General features: G+C 42.8%; 1 protein-coding gene across 7 annotated transcripts in view; it reads left to right on the forward strand.

Moving 5' to 3' along the window:
* The window catches only part of SLC44A5 (solute carrier family 44 member 5), a 279,038-nt gene that overhangs the window by 143,114 nt on the left and 110,547 nt on the right, over positions 1-25,377 (forward strand). For all 7 annotated transcript variants that reach the window (XM_084852192.1, XM_084852194.1, XM_084852197.1 and 4 more), the window contains exon 2: positions 17,811-17,859. In XM_084852192.1, the coding sequence (XP_084708318.1) occupies positions 17,811-17,859 (49 nt within the window). The remainder of the gene's footprint in view (positions 1-17,810; positions 17,860-25,377) is intronic.

Below are 25,377 nucleotides of genomic sequence, written 5' to 3' on the forward strand. Positions count from 1 at the left end.
TATATATAAATGTGTGTGTGCAGGTGCCGCCGTAAGCCAGCATTACATGTGGCCCTCAGTGCCAAAAAAGATTGGGCACCCTGATAGAAAAAGATAAATATGTTGACCAGAGGTCAGAATTGTTGGGAATATTACAACCTTGTCTGCAAGTTACTGGAAGGGGGCAGTGTTGCAGTTAGTTTGTTTATGGGCATTTTGACCATGGGTAGCCTTAGGATCTCTATATCCTACAATGTGGTTTCTTCCTTTTGCTCATTCCCTTCTTTCCTCCCCCTGCCCCTCTCTGACTTCCACCATTGCTGGGAGCACCATTGCTATATCGCTCCTGCCTATGTATTGGAACACAAAATAGACTGAACAAATTCTTTTTGAAACTCTACACTGTACCTGCATTTTATATTTTTTGTGAGTAAAACCATTTTACCTCTTCTTCACCAAAGAAGGGTATGGTCTCCTTTTATTGTTATAAGATAGCTTGTGAATATGTGGGACTAGTAAACACTTAAACTGCTTTGCTTTTTGTTTTTTTTCCCGCTAACTGCCTTTCTAACAGGAGGCATCATTACTAAATAGTTGCATCAAGAACTGTATTGAGTTTTGATTTTGCATAACTCAAATGTGAAATTACGCTGCTATTTAGCTCTTTCACCATAATAACTTTAGTAAGTTCACATGCTATCAGGATGGCTTTCAAATTTGACTTTGCTTATTTCTTTACCTCCTCTCAGCCAATGAATTTTAGTAGGAGATATTTATTACAAATTTCTGCAGACATTTTTATAATCCCCTGAAAAAGGCCTTAAAATAAAAATAGGCTGAAATGTGTTGGGCTTTTTTTTACAAATAAAATCTTTGTTTCAGCATCCTGAGATGTTTCTCTTTTATTTTGGATGCTCTCCCACTTTTGCAACTTTATTTTCTAATATGAGCCACAAGGTACTGCTGGTAATGTGGTTAAGTCTGTCAGATGTTGGTGCATCCAGCAAGTTTGAAATGTGTACTACTATACCTAGGCTTCCTTGAATGCTTTAGCAAAACCTAGGGTTTTATCTCACATCTTTCTGAATAGTAGTGAGAAGCAGAAGTGATAAGCTAGTTTAATTTACCTGTCATCAATAACCTGTAGAAGATAGGAAGTTGCTGGGAACATGCTATCACCAGCTGCTGAAAAGCTTAGTGAATTTCTGATTAACTGACTGATCCTAAATATTTTTTACTTCCTCAGTCTTTTATGCATAGATGGAAGTTAAGAAATTCTGCTATTTAGCATAGCCATTCTCAGTGCAGTGAAATAAACAGCATGTGTGAACAAAGGACCTATTAATCTGCATCACATTTTCCCCCTTGGAGGTTTCCTATATTACTGCCAACATAGGACTGTACACACTGGATAACACTACTTTACTATGCTTAAAATAGTCTGTTTATGTACCCGTTTGCAAAAGAAAAAAAATGTGCTCACTCTCGGTGCTAGTAGTATGTTATTAATAATAAAAATAACTTTTAAAATCTTGCTGTATAGCATTCCAGAAGGCTGGCTTACACAGTCGTTTACATGTGAATTTTCCAGCCTGTCTCTGGGTAGGCACTCAAATGGAAAAATGTCTCATGTGAACCAGCTAATTTTGTATATGGCCGGCATCAATTCTTGGGAATGTGTCAGCTAGGAAAATGTCTCCACGACTGTGGAAACCGCTACCAACAATAAGCATGATAGGCCTGTTAACAAAATACATAGTGCATGTGAGTTTGTGCACAAAGACAAGTCAGGTTGCACTCCTCAAAGTCACAAGGAAGCCTTAAGTAAACTATGATTCTTCTCACCTCAGGCTCTCATTTCCAATATGGGGAAATTAATACTGTTAGCTACTATACTGCTTTAAGGTTCTTAAAAGGATTACTGAAATAATGTATGAAGTCAGAACACTTGAAACCGTAATCATTCAAAATTGTTGTGTGAATTGACTCAGGGACATGACACTTTAATGGTTGTTGGCACCACGAGTTAAAACATCAGAATAACGTTTACCTCCAGTAATCTGATATGAATGGTTTTAGCAAAAAGTCAAAATTGGCCTTCAATAAAGCAGGATCAGACTGTCCTGTCTAAAGTGTATTGTCTGTACGTTTGTAGTACAAAGCAACATTTTGGTCAGATATATATTTAAAATATTGGGTCTTGAAATGTTTAAGGCTTCGTAGGAAATGTTCAGGCTTTCACAAATCAGCTTGCCAAGGATGGGATATACATAAATAAAATTACTAGACTGTGACCACAATCCTATACATGCTTACCTAGGAGAAAGCACCACTGAACTCAATGGGACTTGCTTCTGTGTGGACATGTATAGAATTGTGTTATAAACCACTTGATGGTTTCTGGTTTCAACATAACTTTTTTTATTTTCTCTCCCAAGGTGTAATTGAGAACTGCCTGTAGAAATCAGTTGAAAAATCCAAGATTTTAAGGGAGCTATGACTGGATAGCAGTTGTGACCTAAAAAAACAAAAGGTACCAGAAAAGAGATGAGTCTCTGGTCTTTCTAACCCAGGTCTTATTTAATTTGAGATGTTAAGGGAGCAATCCTATGGCCACTAGTCAGTGGTTCGACAGCAATTGGATAGGTCAGTTCCCTGAGAACCGACCTCCACCCCCTCCCACGCTGTTTCGTAGGCAGCGTGGAACGGCCCGCACTCTGCACTCAGAAGAGGAGCATGGAGCAGCAAAAACAGGGTATTCCTGGGGGCATGTCGGGGAAGTCAGAAATGCTGGTGCAACACATCCTATGTGTCATCTGGCTGCCACTTCCTGCACTTCAAAGTCCCACAGCTAGACAGCTGAAATCAGCTGTCTAGCCATAAATGCAGGGCAGCTGAAGCATGGAGGGGACAATCCCCTCCGTGCTTCCCCTGCCCTACATTGGATAGGCGGTTGCCTCCGAGTTCGGAGGTGGCAGCCTATCCTGATAGGATTGCGCCCTTAATGTAGCTGGTTTTTCAGTATTTAAAGGTGATATCTGTCAATGGGTCAGCTAGTTAACCTGATAATTTAAAAGTGAGTCAACAGAGCAGGAGGCTTCTGTGTGCAAATTCCTAGGCCTGGGAGGATGCCTGAAGGAACAATATAATATAAGGAGCAATATTTTCTGGAACCTGAGGGGTATTTTATATGAGTGCTTTTTGGCTGAAAATTCATATCAGTTCAGCCCCACCTCTGATCTGCAGTGTTTATGGCCGAGAGGGGTTTACATTGCAGGGCTATTGTAAACCACTCTTAGCCATAACACCTGCAACTTGTAGTGTGGGAGTAGCAACACTGGACAATGCTGCAGGATTCTTGTAAGCTTCTCTTTCATCCCTAACTTGCAGTAGGGGTGTAATACCACTAGTATATGATGCAGTGATGTTGCAAACCAGTGTCTTACTCTCAGCCAGACCTTCAACCTGCACTTTTAAAACCGGAGTGCATTGCAGGGGTGTCATATGCCCTCTTTCCTCAACACAGCTCCCTCCAACTTGTCACATAGGATAATGGGCTGTATCTGTATTGACAAGGCTATTTTTTTACATATCAGAAAACTCAAAGTTAAATGTTTCTTGCAAAATGAGACTTGAGTTAGAAAGAAGATTGGCTCTTCTCTTCACTGATGCTGTCTATTTGGGCACCCCAAACACACTGATAGGGACCCTGCTTTCCAGTCACAGCTGTGCTTGTTTTTATACATTTATGTCTATTAGCAGCTCTCACTTCACCCTGGGAGACATTAAAAATGGCTTTTCCAGTTAGGACCATGATATAGCATATCTAGGCAATGGAATGGTTCCGTCTAGTAATTTTACATGTCTGTGGAATGGGAGCCCTGCCTACCTCCAGTTGAAAGCAACATGAGACCCTCCTCTGCTCACTTAGATTGGAGGGACTTTCTTATGTTGCACTGAGCTTTGGAGCAGGAGGAAGTGGTGCAAGTCTCCATTGCTTAAGTTCGAGTGATGGATGCAATATCCCAGTGCTGTTAGCATGTGTGATCTAAGAAAGCCTAACCTGTCAGTGATGTAGTTCTTACATAGGTCATATGTTTGTGAGCCAAAGGTTTCAGTTCCAGTGGAATTTCAAGATCAGTGTTTTCCCCTATCTTTCCATATGTGAAAAATTGTACTACACTGTGATTCACACACAATATCAAGGGAATAACAAACCTTAATGGTTTAATATCACTATTGGCCATATGCCACATCTGAGCAGTAGTAGTTCAAGAAGACAGCTTACTAACCCTTGAGAGTCATATATTGCATTTTATATGGCATCTTTCATCCAGGAGGGTACCAAAGTGCTATGCAAGTGAATATATATTCATTAGTCTTGGCAATAGCAAATGCTGTAGTTTATATTACATTGCAGAGTTCCATTACAGACCTCTTTATTCATTTGCTCATATCTTTATCCTTTCAGGCTCAGAGATTTTCATGCTTGACTTCCACTTAGAAGGCAGTATGTTTTAATTTTAATTTTAAATAAATATATTAAAAGTACCTCTTTTAAGGAATTTTTGACATTTCATTCCTCAGACACTGAGGAAATTGACATATTTATGCTTTCAAAGAAGCGTGTCCATTCTTCTCAGCACGCTAGCTTGAAATAAATTTGTGCCTAATTCTGTCTTGTGCCTATGATTATAAATGCTCTTATTTATATGTACTATTTCAGATATGTGTTACCTATTTAAGATCCCTTGGCATCCCTTTCTGGACTTATGAAATAGTTCTAGATCAGATGAAAGGAGATTACAACAGTCCACGATGAGCATTCTAAAGACTTGTCACAACAGAGCTGGACAAACTGTTCTGTCAGCTTATTGGTCTAATAATAATCAGAGCACTCCAAAAGGTTCATTTTACCTTAAGCCCTCAGTACTTTTCTCTTCTGGCTACTGTACTGTGCTTGCTTCTGAACTGTTCTTGCAATACTGATTACTGTCTCCATTAGTTAGATTCACTCATGCTTTCTGTTCAGAAATACATGACCAAGTGACTATTCAAACAGGGATAATGACGGAAACACTGAGCCCAGTTTTCAGGGGCCCTCAGGCTGCTGCCTGGTACCTTATCAGAGATATTACCTTTACATACAAAGGACCATCTGCCCAGAATACAATTTTGTCTCCTCATTTCCAGCTGCAGGATTTAAAAATACAAGATCATGGTGGCTTTTGTCTCCTGTTTGCCACTGCTTGCTTCCCACCTTGCTACTGGTACTAACAATGATCCTTCCGATCCTCCTGTGTTATTGGCATGTGCTTTTGTACCTTAAATCACCAGCCCAGATGCCAGCAACCATCTTGCCTTCTATTCCTGTCTACAGCCCACTGCCTCCTGCCCTCTAATGTAGATAAAAAGCTCCTTTGCTCTGAATTATATGGGAGTTTGATTTAAGATGTAAAGCCCAAATGTAGCTAATTGAGATATACCCAAAGAAGGATTGACTGCTTCCCCCAACTGCCATAGTTCTCTTTAATTGTCTTTGATGGAAGCAGGATAGTGTAGTGTATAAAGTAGCTGGTTTTATAAGAGAAACCAGTCTAGAATTTGGTACCCATGATGTCATTCAGCATAAATATTCTATTAGTTGTGCAATTAAAATTCGCAGCTTCATGAAGAGGAGCAGTGCTCTGCATTGATTTAAGAGGTACAGCGTCTAATTGTGTCCATGTGGCAGATGAAAGGAACAAACCAGAGACAACAACTTAAATGGGTTATTAAATTGGCCACAACTTTATTAATTTTGAATAGGATTGGGAGAGGATCCCGCCATTGGGCAGCCTGACTGCTGTCCGATTTTCCTTCCTGGCCTGCCTGCCAGGAGCGTTGGTGGTGGGTGGAAGGGTCAGAGGCCCACCACGGCACAGACCGCTAATGTGAACCCTTTCCCTCCACCCTGGATGTGGCACGCTTGCCGCCACAATGCTGGACTGGTCTTGGTGCCACACCCACCCAAATCCCTTAAGGGGATCCCACTGCAGCGAAGCAGGGAGCCCAATCCCGCTCTCCCTCCTAAATGGATCCAGCCCAATGCCTATCACTCCTCAAGAGGCAGGTGTGTCTTACCATACCCTTGCCTCATCACCAACCTATTCCAGCTGTAGCAAATTTTTGATGCCATTTCGGATATCATCTAACCAGAGCTGATTGCCCATGTTGGAGAGGTGCATGCCATCTGGCCTGTACAGCTTTTCCTGGATAAATGTGATGCTGTGGTGCCTTATGACCCACCCACCTTGGGCTTCCATGAAATGCCACATAGCCTTATTCATTTTCCTCCTGCCACATTCAGTTTTGCCACGTCTTCAGCCCACCTCCAGATGCGTCTCCTCAGCAGTTCTGACCATAATATGGTCACATCTGGCAGATGCTACTGCACCTCCAAGATGTCTCTCCAAGCCGTGTTGATCAAATCAAGCCCTTTATGTGCTCCCATAAAGGAACAAGAAATTGTTCTCACCCAATTGTATGATGATGGCATCAGGGTGGCTATGTGTTGTAGTGTGTCTTAACACCATTGGTTTCAGTTCGTCCCAGAGCATGCCCCTCCTGCACAGCCAGGTCAGCTTTATCCCTTGATGTAGGCCTAAGCTGATGCCCAGTCCATTCCATAATGCATGCTACCGTACCCAATGTACAATGCTGTGCCCACAGATCCAGATTGATGTGGTGTTATGCTCTGCAGCTATAAAACAGATAAAATCAATGATGGGAGGCTCTTACTTGAATGTATGATTTGAAGGCTGATGACTTCCAACCACCGATTGCCTGTATTCTAGTCCCCGCCATTCCCCACTCTGCTGTAGTTTTGGCTGCCCCAATCCTGAAGGAATGTGAGCTGAACTCATGGGGTGGGAGGCCCGAGGTGCTGATACCAGCCTGTAGTATACTCACTAGTTGGTATCTGGTGAGTGCAGTCAGATCCTGATGTATAAAGAACAGATCTGGGCTCCTAGGCCACACAGCTAGAAAGGTCCTAGCTGCCCTTAGGGGGCAAGGGCCCTCTGATGGGGACTCCCTCAGGTGAACTAGCCAGCCCTTCCCCTTTTGATCAGTCTTTGAATGTCTGATCTTAAGGCATATGCCCTGTGACAGTATTGTCACATCCTGAACATCTCAGATCCATCCTGAGCTATCTGTCTTGGATGCGGCCACCAGTTCTCTTACCCATAATGCTTCAAAAAAGGCCAAGATGAAGGCTGCCCTGAATAACTTGGCTTCATACCCAGACCAGCACAGTTTGTCGGCCTTATGGCATAGCTGGGCTAGCAGATTAAATGTTATGGGCCTTCTCCCATCAGGAGTTGCTGGTTTCTCCCGGCGCCAGCCCTCTAACACCCTTCTAGCCTGAAAAGAAGTGCAGGGATCTGGCCCCTCATATGCCTTACTGAAGGAGGAGATGGTTGCTAAGTGGAAGGATATGGTGTTGGGTGCAAAGCCCTGATCCTGTAGGGATGCCAGATATTGTAGAAGCATTGCTTTGGATGGGGGCCAGCTGCCCTGTTCTCCCCTGCTGATAGCAAAGATGCTGAATGTGTTAGCTGCTGAAGTGTATGAGCACAGTGTAGGTTTTGAGACCAAGTTAAATACTCTCTGCATTATTGCTCACTCCCAAGTGCCCACAGCTCCTCTGGGAATGGGTCTGGACAAATTCTCGTGTCTGGTGCCAATGACCGGAATCTCTCCTCCTGGAACTGAGACAGGGCATCTTTTATTATTCTAAGATGATGGTGTGGTGATGGGATTCTGGCTGTTGACCTTGCCAGGTGGGTACAGAAGGCTCTGCCTGGTGAAACTACATGCGAAATTGAGGTGGCCCAGGAGGGCCTGCATTTCCCTCAAGGTGCATTTCTGGCACTGAAGCTGTAGCTTCATCATGCTCCGCAGGGCAGCTGGCTTGTCTGGTGGCAGGTAGGGATGTTGCGGGCGCCTGTTTTGGTCCACAAATTTGACTGACCGCTGGCACCTGCACCCGCTGAGCTCTGCCCGCCGAGCTCCCCCCTGCTCGCTGGCCCTCTGGGCTGCAGTCGAGCACCCCCTCCGTGCTCAATGAGCAGCCTGCAACTTACCCGGGCCTGTTTGGCTCTGTGCCGATCTCCATGTTTAAAAAAAAAAAGGTTATCGGCAGCACTTGCTCATAGAGTTATATGCGAAATAGCTCAGTAAACTAGAGTCTATGGGTGATTCACAGCGCTTTTTGCACATAAGTCTATGTGCCCACATAGACTTATATTCAAAAAGCACTGTGAATTGTTCGGAGGATCCGAACTGGGATGTGTTCTCACATTCCTAGTAGGGATGTATGAATCCCTTACCTGGCTCCACACAGGGACATCTGTGGGGGGGGAGGCACTCCGTCCCTCCCCCCGGAAACCTCCCTGGCCGGCTCTGTGGAGCCACTGGCTGGGGCCGTCTGCAGGCGGAGTTCCGGCTGCGGCCGGGCTGCTATGGCCACAAATGAGTATTTGTAAGTATTTACGTAGCAGCCGTGATAGGCTACATAAATACTTACGTAGCCTATCACGGCAAAGAGCAGGGGCGGAAATGGCATAGTGGCCGCCATTTGTGTCCCTGTTCTTTGCTCTGCGTCGCTCTGCGTTGCCCTTATTTTCGCCGTAGTCTACGTAAATCTTTACGTAGACTACAGCGACCCAATAAGGAACGCGAATGGCGGCTCCCTATGGGGGCCGACATTATCCGTATGTGCTTTTTTTTTTTTTTTTAAAGTCACCCGTGATAGGCTACGTGACGATTAACGTAGCCTATCACGGCTGACTTTGCAAATCTAGCCGTGATAGGCTACGTTAATCGTCACGTAGCCTATCACGGGGGCGTTTTTTTTTTTCTTTTATTGGAATGGCGGCGGTGGCAGCCGGTCGAAAGACCGGCTGCCGCTCCCGCCCCGCACAAACACCTGCTGAACCACCGGCCGGACCCACCGCCGGGAGGGACATTCGGCGAAGGTAAGTCCCATCCCGGGGGGGTGCGGGGTGCGGGGGGGTGCGGAGGATTTCTCCCCAAAACTTGTCTGGGGAGCCGAACACGGCGCTTGGCCCCCCGAAGTTTCGGGGAGAAATTCTCCGCCATCCCTAGGCTGTGGTCTCACAAACACTTTTAAGTATATGTATGAGAAAAGTCACTGGAAAAGACCCTGATGCTGGGAAAGATTGAAGGCAAAAGAAGGGGACGGCAGAGGATGAGATGGCTAGATAGCATCACTGATGCAATGAATATGGACTTGAGCATAGGGATGGACGAAAGGGACTTACCTGGTCCCGCAGCTTGCTTCGGGGTGGGCAGGAGGCGCTTGGGTTCTCCCCCTGAAGTTCAGGCGAGGCGGGGAGGCGCCCCGCCTCGCCCGGCTGAAATTCAGGCCGGGGGGGAGGCGCCCCATCCCTCGCCGCCAATATTCAGGCCGGGGAGGAGCGCCCCCCGTCTACCCGGCTGCGAAAAAAAAAGTAAGTAAAAAACACACACACAACACACCCGTGATAGGCTACGTAACGATTTACGTAGCCTATCATGGCTGACTTTGGAAATCTAGCCGTGATAGGCTACGTAAATCATTATGTAGCCTATCACAGGTGTGTGGTTTTTTTTTTACTTTCCTTTTTTATTTTGCAATGGCGGCGGCGGCGGCAGCCGGTCAGAAGACCGGCCGCCGCCCCCGCCGAAACGCCGCCGGGACCCGCCGCCGAGAGGGTCATTCGCACGAGGTAAGTCCCATCCTGGGGGGGGCGGGGGGCCGGCGGAGAATTTCACCACCAATCGGGGGGCCGAATGTGTTGGCATTTGGCCTCCCGGAGATTCGTGGAGAAATTCTCCGCCATCCCTACTGAGCACGCTCTGGGAGAGAGCACAGGACAGGAAGTCCTGGCATGCTGTGGTCCATGGGGTCATGAAGAATCGGACACGACTGAACGACTGAACAACGATAGCTTTATGCATGTGAGTTGATCTATTGAGCCTAGTTTAGCTATTCACATATATAAAGTTATTTGCATGCATTAGAATCTGCAGAAAAGAATTCAGCGAATACCATATAATTCCTTGAAGTAGCCTGGTATAGTAAGAAGTCAGCAGAAGAAAGTGACGAAGACAGAAGTTGTCAGAAAAGATCCAACTAAGAAAAATAAATGTAATTTTAATGGATACTTTCCACAGAGCAGCCAAAACATCGGGTGCCTTCCAGATGTTTTGGACTTCAACTCCCATCAGTCCCAGCCAGCATGGCCAATGGTCAGGAATGCTGGGAGTTGTAGTCCAAAATCTCTGGAGGTACCAGGTTGGGGAAAGCTGCCATAGAGCATTTAAGGGCGCAATCCTATCCAGATAGGCGGCCGCCTCCAAACTTGGAGGTGACCGCCTATCCAATGCAGGTCAGGAGAAGCACAGAGGGGATCGTTCCCTCCGCGCTTCTCCTGCTCTGCATTTTTGGCTAGACAGCCGACTGCGGCTGTCTAGCCGCAGGAGGGCTGAGTGGGGGAGGAGGCTGCTGTACGACAGATTGGATGTGTCGTACCGGCATTTCCACCCTCCCTGCCCTGGAATGCCCCCCAGACATGCCCCTTTTCGGTTGCTCTGTGCTCCTCTTGCGAGCGTGGAGGACAGGGCTGTTCCATGCTGCCTCCAAGGCAGCGCAGAAGTGGGGGGAGGTCAGTTCCCAGAAATCAAGATATCCTATGGCTGTCTAGCTGCTGTCTAGTGGCCATAGGATTCCTCCCTCCACCAATCTGGCAAATTGTTTGGCTGGGATATAATTTTCTACCATCCATCCATCCATCCATCCATCCCAACCTACCACTTATTGTGGTCATCAGACTAGGAAAAACATTAATTACAAAATAAAAGCATAAATACCTAAATATCATCAACCCAAACATATGTCAGGGGTGTTTCTGAGTGCAGGGAGTGGGATAGCAATTCAGATTCTGAAGGAGAACCATCAGACATGGGAGAGGTGTTTTCCCAGGCTAGTCCAGATATGAGTAGGCCTGCTTCTCAGGTTACAAACATACAGATGGCTGAGCTTGAGGGTCCCTCCTCACCCCCCCCCCCATGAAAGGCAGCGAACAGGAGGTTGACCTAATAGATGCCAGGCACAGACGCAGAGCAAAAGGAGAGAAGGCAGGGGCGGAACTTAGACGGTGTACCCGATTGGCCTTGCATGAGAAGCTGCACGTAGAGGCCTCACAAGAAGAGAGGGACCTCCCCCACCGCCTCCCTCTTCAAACGGCAGGCAACCCTCTTAAATTCCATTTGGATCCCCTGAAGGCATTCCTTGTAGACGGAGAGTTTCTCTGAGAATTTGCATCTGTATGACCCTGTGAAGTAATGGATTAAAAGCTGTAGACTGAACCCTCTCATCTGTGTATGTTTGAGCACTGAAGTGAAGCGGGGGCTAAGGGAATCGTGACCACATACAGTTATAGAGAATAAATGACCTAGGGCATCCATAATCAAATGGCTTTCTTGTTCACCTTGCCACTAACAGAAATTTGGCCACAAGCAATTATACTGATGGAGTATTACCTGTTAACAAATATTTAACATAAAATTGGGCTGGCCTACTTGGTGATAGGGAAATAAAGGAACAATCATTTGCTGACAAGATCCATCATAAAAGTTACAAAACAAAGGACACGTTCCATAAATTCCACCTCTTGACTGTATGTCCTCTGAAGCAGCGGAACTGGCATATCTTCTCTAAAGCATTTGAGAAGGGAATACATTAAATCGAGCCAAAGTAAAAGCCTTATGATATTTAGCAGCAAACAAATTGCTCAAATAGATAGCTGACTGAAAAGGATTTTCACAAGGAGTGCCTAGAGAAAATATTTATAAAATTGCTTACAAACTCCAATAACAGTCTTCGTTCCATTCTGTCCTACAATTTTTAAAGATAAATGCTTTTTTTGAATCTGTGGGCCATTGTTAATTAAGGTAGAAATGCCACAACACATTTGTTCTGGAAATATTTGCTTTGAAGTCAGCAGAATTGTTCCATTTTAAATGCATTGAAGACTAGAGCTTTAATCCCTGTTGGTCTCTTTTAAGATTTAGGGTTCGATACTGATTTAGTTATACTTAAAGTACACTTATAGATATCAATGGGACTTATGCTAGTCATGTCCAATGTAAGTCCCATGGATTTCAATGGGTCTACTCTAAGTATAGCTAAGTCTGGATCCAACCCTTTGTCATTAGTATTAAGATCAAAATATTCTGATCAGAAGAGGTATGGAGACTTGAAACGGAGGAAGAAGTAATTAACCTCAACATTTCAGAATGAGACAGTGAAATAGACTGGGTAAAACTTTTTTCTTAATTTCTTTTTCCTAATTTATTGGGTGTATTTTCTTTTGCTTTTTGCTTTAATGTTAACTTTATTCATTAGAGGTTTATAGCTATAACATTTTATGTGTAGTCATAATAAAAGTTATTGCTAAGCATAGTCTATGCACCAGTAACTTTATAACATTAAAACAATGTTTCACAAACTTAGTCAGATGAGTTTTTTAAAATGTGTAAACAAAAATGTAAACAATTTACAACAGTGTTGTAAGCTTGCTATACATTTACTATAGATGTCTACATGGAGATGTCTTTGGTTCCATTCTTAGACACTATTGTACATAAGATATAAAGAATTAATCATTTTATATAACTAACCTATGTATTGTGGCTTTATGGGAGCTATAATCCTATGCATACAAAGAGGAATTTAGTTGTAGGACCATTTTTATGTCTTGAAATAAATTACAGCAGTGAAGAACATGTTATAATATTGCATTTGCAACAAGCATATGTAAGAAGGAATATCTATTGTGTGGTTAGGGCAGGAGGGGAAAAAAAGTGAGTTGTGAAAGAATCAGGTTAAACATTCATGCTCTAATTCAGAGCATATTAATGGACAGTTTTAAACACAATGGAAAAAGTTATTCTGATGGGAACAATCAGAAATGCGCTCCAATGAACCTTCCGTTCACATGCTCCCCCTCTTCTCCTCCTGTCCAGTTTCTACTTTTGCTTAACTACGGTAGTTGTGTTGTCTGGACCAACAAACTATGGTTAATATTAGCTATTGTTAATTTCAAACAAGCCAGCTTCAAACCATGAATCTGGCTTGTTTAAACTAACCATAGTTAAGATTATCCACTGCTCCATGTTGAATGACACAGTAAGCCCTGGTTATCATAGAATCATAGAATAGTAGGGTTGGAAGGGACCTACAAGGCCATTGAGTCCAACCCCCTGCTCAATAGAGGAATCTAAGTCAGAGAATCCCTGACAGATGGCTGTCCAGCCTCATCTTGAATGCCTCCAGTGTGGGAGAGCCCACTACCTCCCTAGGTAATTGGTTCCATTGTCATATTGCTCTAACAGGAAGTTTTTCCTGATGTTCAGCCGGAATCTGGCTTCCTATGACTTGAGCCCATTATTCCGTGTCCTGCACTCTGGGATGATCGAGAAGAGATCCTGGCCTTCCTGTCTGTGACAGCCTTTCAAGTACTTGAAGAGCGCTATCATATCTCTCCTCAGTCTTCTGTTCTCAGTCTTCTGTTCTCAAGGCTAAGTAGCTATCCCGCCCAATTTTGTGTCATCTGCAAATTTGATCAGCATTCCCTGTACCTCCTCCTCCAAGTCATTCATAAAAATGTTGAAGAGCACTTGGCCCAGGACTGAGCCCTGCGCTACCCCTCTCGTTACCTCTCCTCAGTTTGATAAGGTCCCATTGATAAGCACTCTTTGAGTCCGATTCTGGAGTATATTCACTGGAGAGTAGATTCTCCAGTGGCCACATTGGAGGCGGATCAGGGAATGCACAAGCCCAAGGCTCACAGTGCCTCATTCTGCTTGTTCACCTCGCACTAAACTATGGTTTAGTAAGGGGTTGGGAACTTTTTTCCTAAGAAGGGCTGTTGACCCATGGGAAAAGTCAATTGGGAGCCACAGCTGATGGTGGCTGGAAGCAGAGCCAATGATAGGCAGACATACTAGCATGTTGACATGTCTGTTAAATGGTTTCTTATGTTCCCAGATTGTGCCTAGTTTCATCCTAAAAAACCTCCAAGAACTGGTTTGAATCCAGATGTCTTGGATCATGATCTGGGGAAATGTGGAAGCAGATTTGGTATGTGGACGCCAGCGTAATACCTAAATTCATTCTGATTTCATCTCATCAAAAATAAAAGCCATGTTAATTGTGCCTAAGTTATGTGTTTTATAAAATGAAGGACATTTGTTCCTAATTTTTCACATAATTATTGATTTTCAAACCTCCATTGAGCCTTAGTCATATTGAAAATAACAGTTTTAGCAAAATCACATTTCATCTCCTTTGAAACTTAGAAGATCTGCAAATTATGTGGTGTAAAATTATTTTTATAGGGTATGGGAATGCAAGGCTGTGAATAGAGCATCTTATTTCATTTTAACATTTGCAATTAAGGCTTTCAATGGGTAGTTGAGAAAAAAGTAGCTACAAATTCAAGACAGCCATGCTTAATGGGTTTTTATTCCTCTTACGAGGCCACATTGAAGAAATATATTGGGGAAGAGTGAATTTTTGAAGACAAATGAAAGAACTGCACCACATGTTTTCTCTGAAGCATTTTTTTTCTCTTTCCTGATTTTGCAGCAAAATCCTATATATGTCTATTCAGAAGTAAGCCTTATTGAGTTCAGTGGGACTTACTGCCACGTACTGCAAAATATAACAAACCAGTAGTAATTCTTTGGTTCTGCAAACATCTGACTATTGTACACTTTGAAATAATGAGAGGACACTCACAAAATTGTTGGACCTGGCATGTTCTCCTTCAGTTCCTTAAAGCTTCTCTAGACCTTTATACATATATTCAACATTAATCATAAAATGTATAGTTGCTTACAGCCATGTAAGGTGTGTAGTTCATATTAGTCCACATTCCCCTATAAACTGTGGGGCACTTGTCTACAGTGTTTTCTGTCGGCCAGTTTAGCAGAAAGAAATACATACAATTTCAACACAACTCAACATAAAATTTCAGGGTCAGATTTGGTTCTCATGAACAGACAGTCAGACACACACAGTATATTGGTCAGATCATTGGTACATCTGGCCCAGGACTTTCTGTATGGAAAGCAGGCCCTCTACAACAAAGCTATGGCCCTTTACTAATCTGTGCTGTGGAGAAAAGCTTTGCTGTCTTAGACGTTTAGGCCTTACCTCAGAGAGCCAGTGTGCTGTAGTGGTTCAACTGGTACTGGGGAGACCCAGGTTCAAGTCACCACTCGGCAGTGAAGCTCACTGGGTGATTTTGGCCTAGTCACTGACTCTCAACCTAACCTACCTCATAGAGTAGTTTTGAGGATAAAATGGAGAGGAGGAAGATCATGTATGCCACTTGGGGGTCATTGGAGGAAAAGGCAGGATATAAATGTAACAAATAATTATAAGCAAATGCTCTTGTATGAGGAATAGGATGCCAAGTTGGCCACAAACAGAAAACAGTGGGGTTGGATCCAGAGTAAGTTAGTTGCATTTAGGCCCTATGGAAATCATTGTGAAAAGTTACTATTGACTAATTTAAGTCCCATGGATTTCACTGGAACCGAAGTACAATTAACTTAATCTGGAGAGAACCAAATGTATCTAATGAAAAGAGGTTGTCTGGTACACCTTCTTTTGGTTCTGCAACAATGTGTTGGTTTGGAAATGGCCGAAAGGTTATACCAAGCCTCTGGGCATATGAGTGAGAGCCAGTGTGGTGTAGTGGCAAGAGTGTTGGACTAGGAGCTGGGAGATCCGGGTTCTAGTCCCCACTCGGCCATGGAAGCTCACTGGGTGACTTTGGGCCAGTCACAGACTCTCAGCCCAACCCACCTCACAGGGTTGTTGTTGTGAGGATAAAATGGAGAGGAGGAGGATAATGTAAGCCGCCTTGGGTTCCTTGCAAGGGAAAAAAGGCGGGGTATAAATGCAATAAATAATAATAATAACAATGAGTTCCTCCCTCAGCTGTCATCTAGCAGCAGCAGAAGGAGAGATGGGAATCAGCCAGGGCCACGCTATCTGCTCTACGGAGAGACCAGAACCTCTTCCTAAACTATTTCCATTCAAGCTGTTAAGAACTTCCTAACTATAAGAACTGCTACCTGAGTTTGCTTGTTTTCTTCTTCCTTTCTTTCCTCTTGTGTCATTTTAAAAAAATATTTATAAGCCTGAGGGTGGGGACTGTGTTGTTGATCCATCATAAGCCACGCTGGGGTCCTTTTCAGCTGAAGCACAGGCTAAAAATGCATTGCGCCTATGCAATATGGTAATGTGTAGTCAAGCAAGTTGAAGCTAAGCGGTGTCCATCTCACCTGCGTTCTGGATGTTTTCACTGCGCTTGACCCCAAGACATGTGTCAGTAGATGTCAGGACCAGAAGCGGGAGCCTTCTGTTCTATGTATAGCTGCTAGGGATGGCGGAGAATTTCTCCCCGAAACTTCGGGGGGCCGAGCGCCAACGTGTTCGGCCCCCCGAACAAGTTTCGCGGAGAAATTCTCTGCACCCCCCCACCCCCCCCCCCCAGGACGGGACTTACCTTTGGCGAATGTCCCTCCCGGCGGCGGGTCCGGCCGGCGGTTCGTCGGGTCTTCGTCCGGGGCGGGAGCGGCAGCCGGTCTTTTGACCGGCTGCCGCCGCCGCCATTCCAGTAAAAGAAAAAAAAAACGCCCCCGTGATAGGCTACGTGACGATTAACGTAGCCTATCACGGCTAGATTTGCAAAGTCAGCCGTGATAGGCTACGTAAATCGTCACGTAGCCTATCACGGGTGACTTTAAAAAAAAAAAGTGCGTAAGCAAATGGCGGCCCCCATAGGGAGCCGCCATTCCCGTTCCTTATTTGGTTGCTGTAGTCTACGTAAAGATTACATAGACTACGGCGAAAATAAGGGCAACGCTATTTGCATTGTCCTTATTTTCGCCGTAGTCTACGTAAAGATTTACGTAGACTACAGCGACCAAATAAGGAACGCGAATGGCGGCTCCCTATGGGGGCCGCCATTTGCGTACGCGCTTTTTTTTTTTTTTAAAGTCACCCGTGATAGGCTACGTGACGATTTACGTAGCCTATCACGGCTGACTTTGCAGATCTAGCCGTGATAGGCTACGTTAATCATCACGTAGCCTATCACGGGGGGGTGTTTGTTTGTTTTTTAAACTTCTAATTTCGCGGCCGGGCGAGGCGCCTCTCCCCCGGCCTGAATTTCGGCCGGGCGAGGCGGGAAGCCTCTCCCCCCCGGCCTGAACTTCGCGGGGGGAGCAGCGAAGCGCCTCCCCCCCACCGCGAAAAGCTGCGAGACCAGGTAAGTGACTTTCGTGCACCCCTGGTAACAGAACTGCAGCTCTGGCACTGAAGTAGACCTTGGCTGAACAATAATGTATTCCTGGCTCTAGTGTGTTTCTCTGTGTTGTTGTTTCTTACTCTGGTGCCTCTTGGCTTGGTCCCCCAGGCTTGCAGCTCCCTTCTGATTGCTGTCATCAGGTCAGCCTTGGCAATTTGGTGGCTTACTAATGTAGACAAAATTGTGCTAGTCATAGCTGCAGGTTACTGGTACTGATACAGGTCATCTTCCTTAAATTAAATTTGGACCTTTTACATAAGCTACTCTGTGAGTTTAAACAGTATATTAGTGAGGTTTCTCGTAAGAATTAAATTAGGACAAATTGGTTACAGATGATTCCTGACTTTTTGTTTTGTTTGCTATGATGTATTTTATAATATTTTATTTTAAATGCAGGTGAACCAAGGAAATTTGATCCAAAGTTCAGCGGACCTATTCACAACAGGTAAATGCTTTATTTTAATATATTACATTCTTGCACTGTTTTTCTGTGGGTAGACAAAAAACAAAACAAAAAAGAAAAAAGATACACTTTTATTCATGCTTGGGAGGTAGGTGAACCTTACATTATTTCTTTATGGATAAAAGACATACAGTTACACACGCACGCATGCACACACATGGAAGACCAGGAGGCACTCTTGTCACAAGAGGCAATTGCTATTAGAAGAATAAGGTAGCTAAATGCTTGTATCTCTGTCAATGGAGTCAGGCTTAGGCAGGCCAAAATAAATAAGTAGCTGTAACTTTCCCACCCTTCCTCCAAGGAGCCCACAGTGGGGTAGATGGTTCTCTCTCTCTTCTTCCACTTATTTTATCATCACAACAACCCTGTGAGGTAGGTTAGAATGAGATATAGTAGCTAGCCCAAGGACAATATATTATCTCCCCTCGGTGGCAGGAGTGCAGAAGCTCTTCCAGCTCAAGGGCTGAAGAACATAATATTCAGACAATCTTCCAGGATATACAGTGATCAGTGGATTGATTAACTGTTTACGGAGGTCTTGATAGATGAATTACAGAAGAAAAAGACATGGCTTTCGATTTCTTCTGAACTACAAGGTCATAATCTGTTGGAATAAGATATCTCCCTAAACCTCCCATCCAAAAGAGCTGTTATCACATTGAGACATAGAAGAGTGAACACCCTCCTGTCCTTTGAAATAACTTCTGCAGGTTAATTTCCTGGATCTCTTTTTAAAAATTGGTATTACCTTAGCTGCTTTCCAGTCTTCTGGTACAACCTTAGGTACAAGTTATGTATTTTTGTTAGAGAATCGGCATTTTCACATTTGACAACTTTCAAGTGAACACCATCCAGACCCAGTGATTTGTTTGTTTTTTATTTGTGAAAAAGGCCTAGAATTTTATCTCTTGACATGACTAATTGCCTCAGTTCTTAAAACTCTCCCCCTGAAAAAGTCAGTTCACGCATGGACATTTGTTCTCCATAGCAAATGAAGACAGACACAAATAATTCATTAGCATTTAACCTCTCTGCAACTTCCAGAGTCTCCTTTAGCCCACCTTTAACTCCCTTGTCATCTAATGGTTCAACTGCCTCCCTAGCCAGTTTCCTGCTTCTGAAGTATTAAAGTTTTTTTTAATTGTTGGTCTCAATGTTTTTAGCACCATGCTGCTTGAATTGTTGTTTTGCATCCCTTATTGTCTGCTTGCGCTTCTTTTGCCAAAGTTCGTGTTAATTTTTGTTTTCCTCATTTGGGCAAGGCTTCGATTTTCTGATAGAAGCCTTTTTGCCTCATTAATCTTGCTGGACTTGGTCATACCTTTCCTGATGTATTTTCTGGCTGAGCTTCTGTTATTGTGGTTTTCAGTAACCTCCAAATGAAGAGATATCATCCTCTTCTGTCTCTTTCAGCGTCCTTTTTACCAGTCCCCAATCCCCTCATTTTTAAAGAAGTTTCCTCCTTTGAAATTAAAGATGATCATGTTGGTCTTTCTTGGCAGTTGTCCACTTGCATATATGCTGAATTTGAATAATGGGAGTACATGGTTTTGCCTGGTATTAAAAGAATCAGTTGCTAACTGACCAAAAGCATAAATGTGTGGACACAGACGAACACTCATATAAGCTACTGAGGAGTTGTGTTATGGATGTCCTGAAATTAGATACATCTATTTTTTTTCCTATGGAGGTGTCTCAGTTTGGATCAAAGGAATATTTAGCATTTCTCAACCCTTATGACTGCTTTCACAAATGATATTTTCCTTATAACTGCATCTGTATGATAATATCACACAAGCTGTGTTAGAAATAGCACGCTCATATTTTCTAACATGGGAATTGCCCAGAAGAAGAGCCTACCAAATGAAAGCTGCAGGTGACTTACCAGAGCAAGGACCTTTTCAGTGTTATAGGACACCCACCCCAGACATGCTTGCCTGGCACCTACGCTATATAGACTTTCTGACATCAGGTGAGGACCTTCTTTATTTTACCAGGCTTTTCAATCTGAAATATTTTTAGGACTTTTTCTTTCTTTTTTTTAGTTCTGTTGTTGTTAGTCACTTCTTCTCATTTTATTCTTTTGCTGGTTTTATTTCCATGTTGTAGTTTTGTATTTTGTGGTTTAAATGTTTTACTTATAAACCATTGTTATTGGGTGATATATAGAAAATACATAAATGGGAAATTGTGGGTGTTTTCAGTGTTAATGAAAAGATCACATAGTGGCTGCATTTGGACAATCGCGTGAGCCTAAAAGCTCAACTTTCTATTGAAATAAGATGGCTGTCAGTGACTAATAATGCACATCTTCAATGTAGTGTCTGTTCACTATCTTCAACAGGAAAATGCACCTCCTGACCTCCATGAGATCATTCTAGTCAAATAGTTGCATTTCTCAGAACAATCATATGAATAAAAAATGGCCATTCCTCATGCTACATAGCTCATTAGTCATAGTAGCACATACTAGCACATCAAAAGGAAAAGCACATTAGATACATTAGAATGTGTTCGTAGCATCATTTGTGAATACATTCTTTGTTCAGTGAGCATGACATCTTGCTCCAATAAAAGTGGCAAAATTAGATACTAAGCAATCCCACCTGACTTTATTTTAACTATAATGATATATAATGTGTCTGAAGAGTTGAAAAGCTTTGAAGCTGGGAAGGCAGAAGAGAAGTATTACAAGCTCTGCACTTTATCCTACAGTCCTGACTTGAGGCAGAATTCCTATTAAGTTTAATGGTAGATGGAGATGCTTGGTATCTTTCAGAGCCTACATGCTGTGTTGCAATTTATTGGCAGCATAACAAAGTCATCTGCTGATTTTAGCTCCCTGCTTTACACTATGACGCCCTAATGAAAATGTATAGTTACCATGACAATAGCTGAAGATATTGCAGGTATTTGTATTGTGCTGCTTGTACTACCACAGCATATTCCTTAAGGTGGCTACTACACAAACTAGTATATCATCGAAGCTCAGTGTATTTTATAATTCTCTTGGGGGAAATGCAATGTGGGGAGCTCCCTTTTTCTTGAATGGTTACAGGTTCCTTTCTCTCTTCCCATTATACAGTAAACACATAATTCAGAGCATCCTTCTTTTCTCCTTTTTTCTTTTTGCTGCTCTTCTTTATAAACAAGAAACATTTATACTTGGTACATATTTTTGAACCTGATTTTATTGTTTGATTGCAGTGCCCCTTGATCAATAATACATCACAATTATTCTAGACATTGGCCAGTATCTTTTAGCTCTGTAACGAGCAAGGGATGTGTAGCGTTCAGTGCGAATGTTTGCATATCTAGTTGTTACTAGTGTTTCATACTGCAGTTCCTTTGCAGTGAATGAACAAAAGTCTGTGTATGTGGGGGGAAAGCTCGCACTTGTGCCCCTTTTCTTTTTGTGATCACAAATTTCGTTTGGTGCATGCCTAAAGGATTGCTCTGTATTAAAGGAATATACTCTATTAGTTTACACCTGCTCATATAATAATGAAATACAGGAAAGTACCTCCCGATGGATAGGCAGCCACCTATACTTAATTTTTAGGAGGGCAGTTCTAACAACCTTTCTGGCTGTGTTTGGAGAATCGCAGCTGACTATACTGTCCACCATGAGTTCCTGTTCCATCTCCAGTCCTATTGGACATTGATATATATGTGTCTCAGTTGCATTTTGCTGTGTGAATAATCAAACATATGTAGGCTTGAATTGCACTGTTACTCCCAGAATTGTGTGGTTTAAGCCTATGCGTATTGGATTTCTTTGCCTGTATACCCTATAAAAGAAAACACTGATATACGGATGTCCAGAAGTTCCAGATGGTACATTTGCACTGGATAGGGCAGGTGCAATCCTGTTCCTCCATCATTAGCCCCCTGGGGTGTTCTGGTTTGTCAGAATCAACCCAGGATGCTGTGTTGATTAAAGTCAATAGAAAGTTATTTTCCTATGATGTCTATAATCTTTTAATACTATATGGGTTTAATCCTATGCATGTTTACACAAAAAAAAGGCCTACAATTCCAAGCATGCCTTAGCCAGCATGGTTGACTGTAGGGATGCTGGGAGTTGTATGATTTTTTCTGTCAAAACGTACATAAGATTTCACCCTTAGAGGCTTTTAGATGTAAGTACAGATCTAGAATCTGTAATATTTAATGAGGACTATGAATGTATTGTAAAAAGTGGAACTGGAAACAAGATTAGGTTTTTTTCCTTGATTTTGTCATATGTATCATCTGGCAAAATAGAATACCATTTCGAATGAAAACTTGCAAAATACAAATCAGAGCAGCTTTCATAGAATCATAGAGTAGTAGGGTTGGAAGCGGCCTATAAGACCGTCGAGTCCAACCCCCTGCTCAGTGCAGGAATCTTAAGTCAAAGCATCCCTGATAGATGGCTGTCCAGCTTAATCTTGAATGCCTCCAGTGTGGGAGAGCCCACTACCTCCCTAGGTAATTGGTTCCGTTGTCGTATTGCTCTAACAGTCAAGAAGTTTTTCCTGATGTTCAGCCGGAATCTGGCTTCCTGTAACTTGAGCCCATTATTCCGTGTCCTGCACTCTGGGATGATCGAGAAGAGATCCTGGCCTTCCCCTCTGTGATAGCATTTCAAGTACTTGAAGAGCGCTATCATATCTCTCCTCAGTCTTCTCTTCTCAAGGCTAAACATGCCCAGTTCTTTCAGTTTCTCTTCATAGGGCTTTGTTTCCAGTCCTCTGATCATCTTTGTTGCCCTCCTCTGAACCCTCTCCAGCTTGTCTGCATCCTTCTTAAAGTGCGGTGCCCAGAACTGGACACAGTACTCCAGATGAGGCCTAACCAGTGCCGAGTAGAGGGGAACTAGTACTTCCCGGGATTTGGAAGCTATACTTCTATTAATGCAGCCCAAAAGAGCATTGGCCTTTTTTGCAGCCACATCACCTTGTTGGCTCCTATTCAGCTTGTGATCGACAACAATTCCAAGATCCTTCTCGCTTGTAGTGTTGTTGAGCCATGTATCCCCCATCTTGTAACTGTGCATTTGGTTTCTTTTTCCTAGGTGCAGAACTTGGCATTTATCCCTATTAAATTTCATTCTGCAGTTTTCTGCCCAGCACTCCAGTCTATCAAGATCACTTTGAACTTTGTTTCTGTCTTCCAGGGTATTAGCTATCCTGCCCAATTTTGTGTCATCTGCAAATTTGATCAGCATTCCCTGCACCTCCTCCTCCAAGTCATTAATAAAAATGTTGAAGAGCACTGGGCCCAGGACTGAGCCCTGTGGTACCCTGCTCATTACTTCTCCCCAGTTTGAGAAGATCCCATTGATTTCCAGTAAGTCTTGTTTGGTCTCACTTCCAGTAGTTAGAGTTTAGCACGCATAAGATGTGGAGGGGTCCTGATCTTCATCCCTGACATGCCACAGTCAAAGGCAGGGCCACAGGAAGGGGGCATTCCTGGCCAGGAGATCCTTGCAGGATGGATTGGGGAGTCTTGCAGGCCAGATTAGGCATGCCTGGGGCCAGAGATTTCCCATGGCTGACATATGGAGTCATTTTAATAACAGCATTTTATATGATAGATTTTTGATTTCACTGAGTTGTTTTAAGTAGCGTTGCCTACCCCAATGCCTCAGGATGAAGCAGGTTTGAAATTGTAAGTGGATAAATGGCTTGTTTGCAGGAAATCTGTGCCATGTATCTGAATGTGTAAGATTAGCATGTTGGCTTGATGTATATTTTAGTATGTAGCTCCTTTCACAAGAGCGGCTTGCTAGAGAAGACCAAGAGCTTTTCTGCGTGAGGCATTTATTGTGCACTCCTGATTCCTTACTCATGTTTGTTTATGGGTTCTTTAGATGACATGATCCTCCATTTTCACTGTTTTTTAAGAACACTTTCATTTTTTTATAGTGGGGAAAATGAGGTATTATTTGCGAAAGCGAAAGAAAAGGGATTTCCTACTTGTGTAATTCCAATATTCCACTATAGCACAGCGCCACCTAGAGGTTATGTAGTGGAAAAACAGGAAAGGAAAAACTCTTTGTGTAGAGCTTGAACCTCAATTCTGTGACAAAAGTAGATAGAACAATTAACCACAGGTGCATCTAGTCCAGCATAGAAATATAAAATTTCTGAAAATTTTGAGGCCATGGAAAAAATCCCCCCCTTTTGAAATGAAAAAATGAAATTTGGGGGGAAACTTGAAAAATAAGAAAGACAGCCTTCCACAATCTGGTGCCCTCCAGATATTTTGAACTTCAGTTCTCATCAGCCTCAAGCAGCATGGCCAATGGTCAGGAATGCTGGGCATTGTAGTCCAAAACATCTGGTAGGCATCAGGTTGGGGAGGGTTGCTTTAGGAACGTAAAGCAGCCTTTCTGTTCCTAACGTTATTTTATGTATAACCTGGTTTGCTCATAAAATTATCATTGTAATTTAAAACTTAAATTACATTAAGTTAAAATTAAATAAATTTGTAATTATTGTCTGAATAAACTATACTTTTACATTTTATGTAAAACATGATAATTTTATGAGCAAACCAAGATATACATAACATATTTTAGGTTCCTATTTAAGATCTGATCAGAGGTAACATCAGCAAGTAGTCCTTGAAACATTTGAATCATCCTAGAAGCCAGAAGAAGCAGGAAGAACTGGAGATAGAGGAAGACTGGTGTACAGCATCTGTTCCTATTTCTAAATAAGTTTAGGGAAATTCCTAAACCTGTTCCTGTTTGTGGGGTGGAGAGCTTAGGGAAATCTGATCTGAAGGAAAAGCTATTGAAATTTTATTTAGCCAGGAAAGACTCACCTTAGGAATGATAAGCAATCATATTTAATTTAAGAATCTTTAAGGAATCTCAACCTATTATTTGAAGAGTGACATTTTATTCATTTTTGTAAATAATTTCCATTAGTGAACATCTTATTTTTTGTTCATTTTGAAAAGTTGTCTCTAGTGGTAGTGTTAATCTCATGCCTATGCCATAGCAACCAGGCTACTGAGTTTCTTTTCGGTAGAGAGAGTTTATTCTACTAGCAGCAGTTAAAAATCTTTATAGCTGAGGCAGCATTCCCTAGTGGTGGGGTCTAATTGAGAACTTAATTAAAAAAAAACACTATGGCAGTGAGTTCTATAGACCCAAGCCTCAACGTTAGGTGTTTTTTTTTTTTTTAAGAAACATAGGTGGGATAACCTACATGCTGTTCTGTCGTATCTGGTGACAGTAGCTGGATAACCTACAGTGTATTTTTCACATGTGGGTTTTAGATTAGAACTACATTCATTGACTGCTACAGCATCTAACCAGAACAAGCCCAGAAACGCAGGACTCTATAGAACAAAACCCGCATTTTCAAGAATGCACATTTACTGTCAAGAATGCACAATGGTGACTCTATTCACTTGTTGGGAAACTGAGCATAAATGTCTATCAGTAAAATATACTTTAGATCAATAACTTTAATAAGGAATGAAAGAAATAGCCATGCT

The sequence above is a fragment of the Heloderma suspectum genome, chromosome 4 (genome assembly GCF_057233095.1).
Source record: "Heloderma suspectum isolate Gila_16-S chromosome 4, 16-S_ref, whole genome shotgun sequence".
NCBI classification, from domain to species: Eukaryota; Metazoa; Chordata; class Lepidosauria; order Squamata; family Helodermatidae; genus Heloderma; species Heloderma suspectum.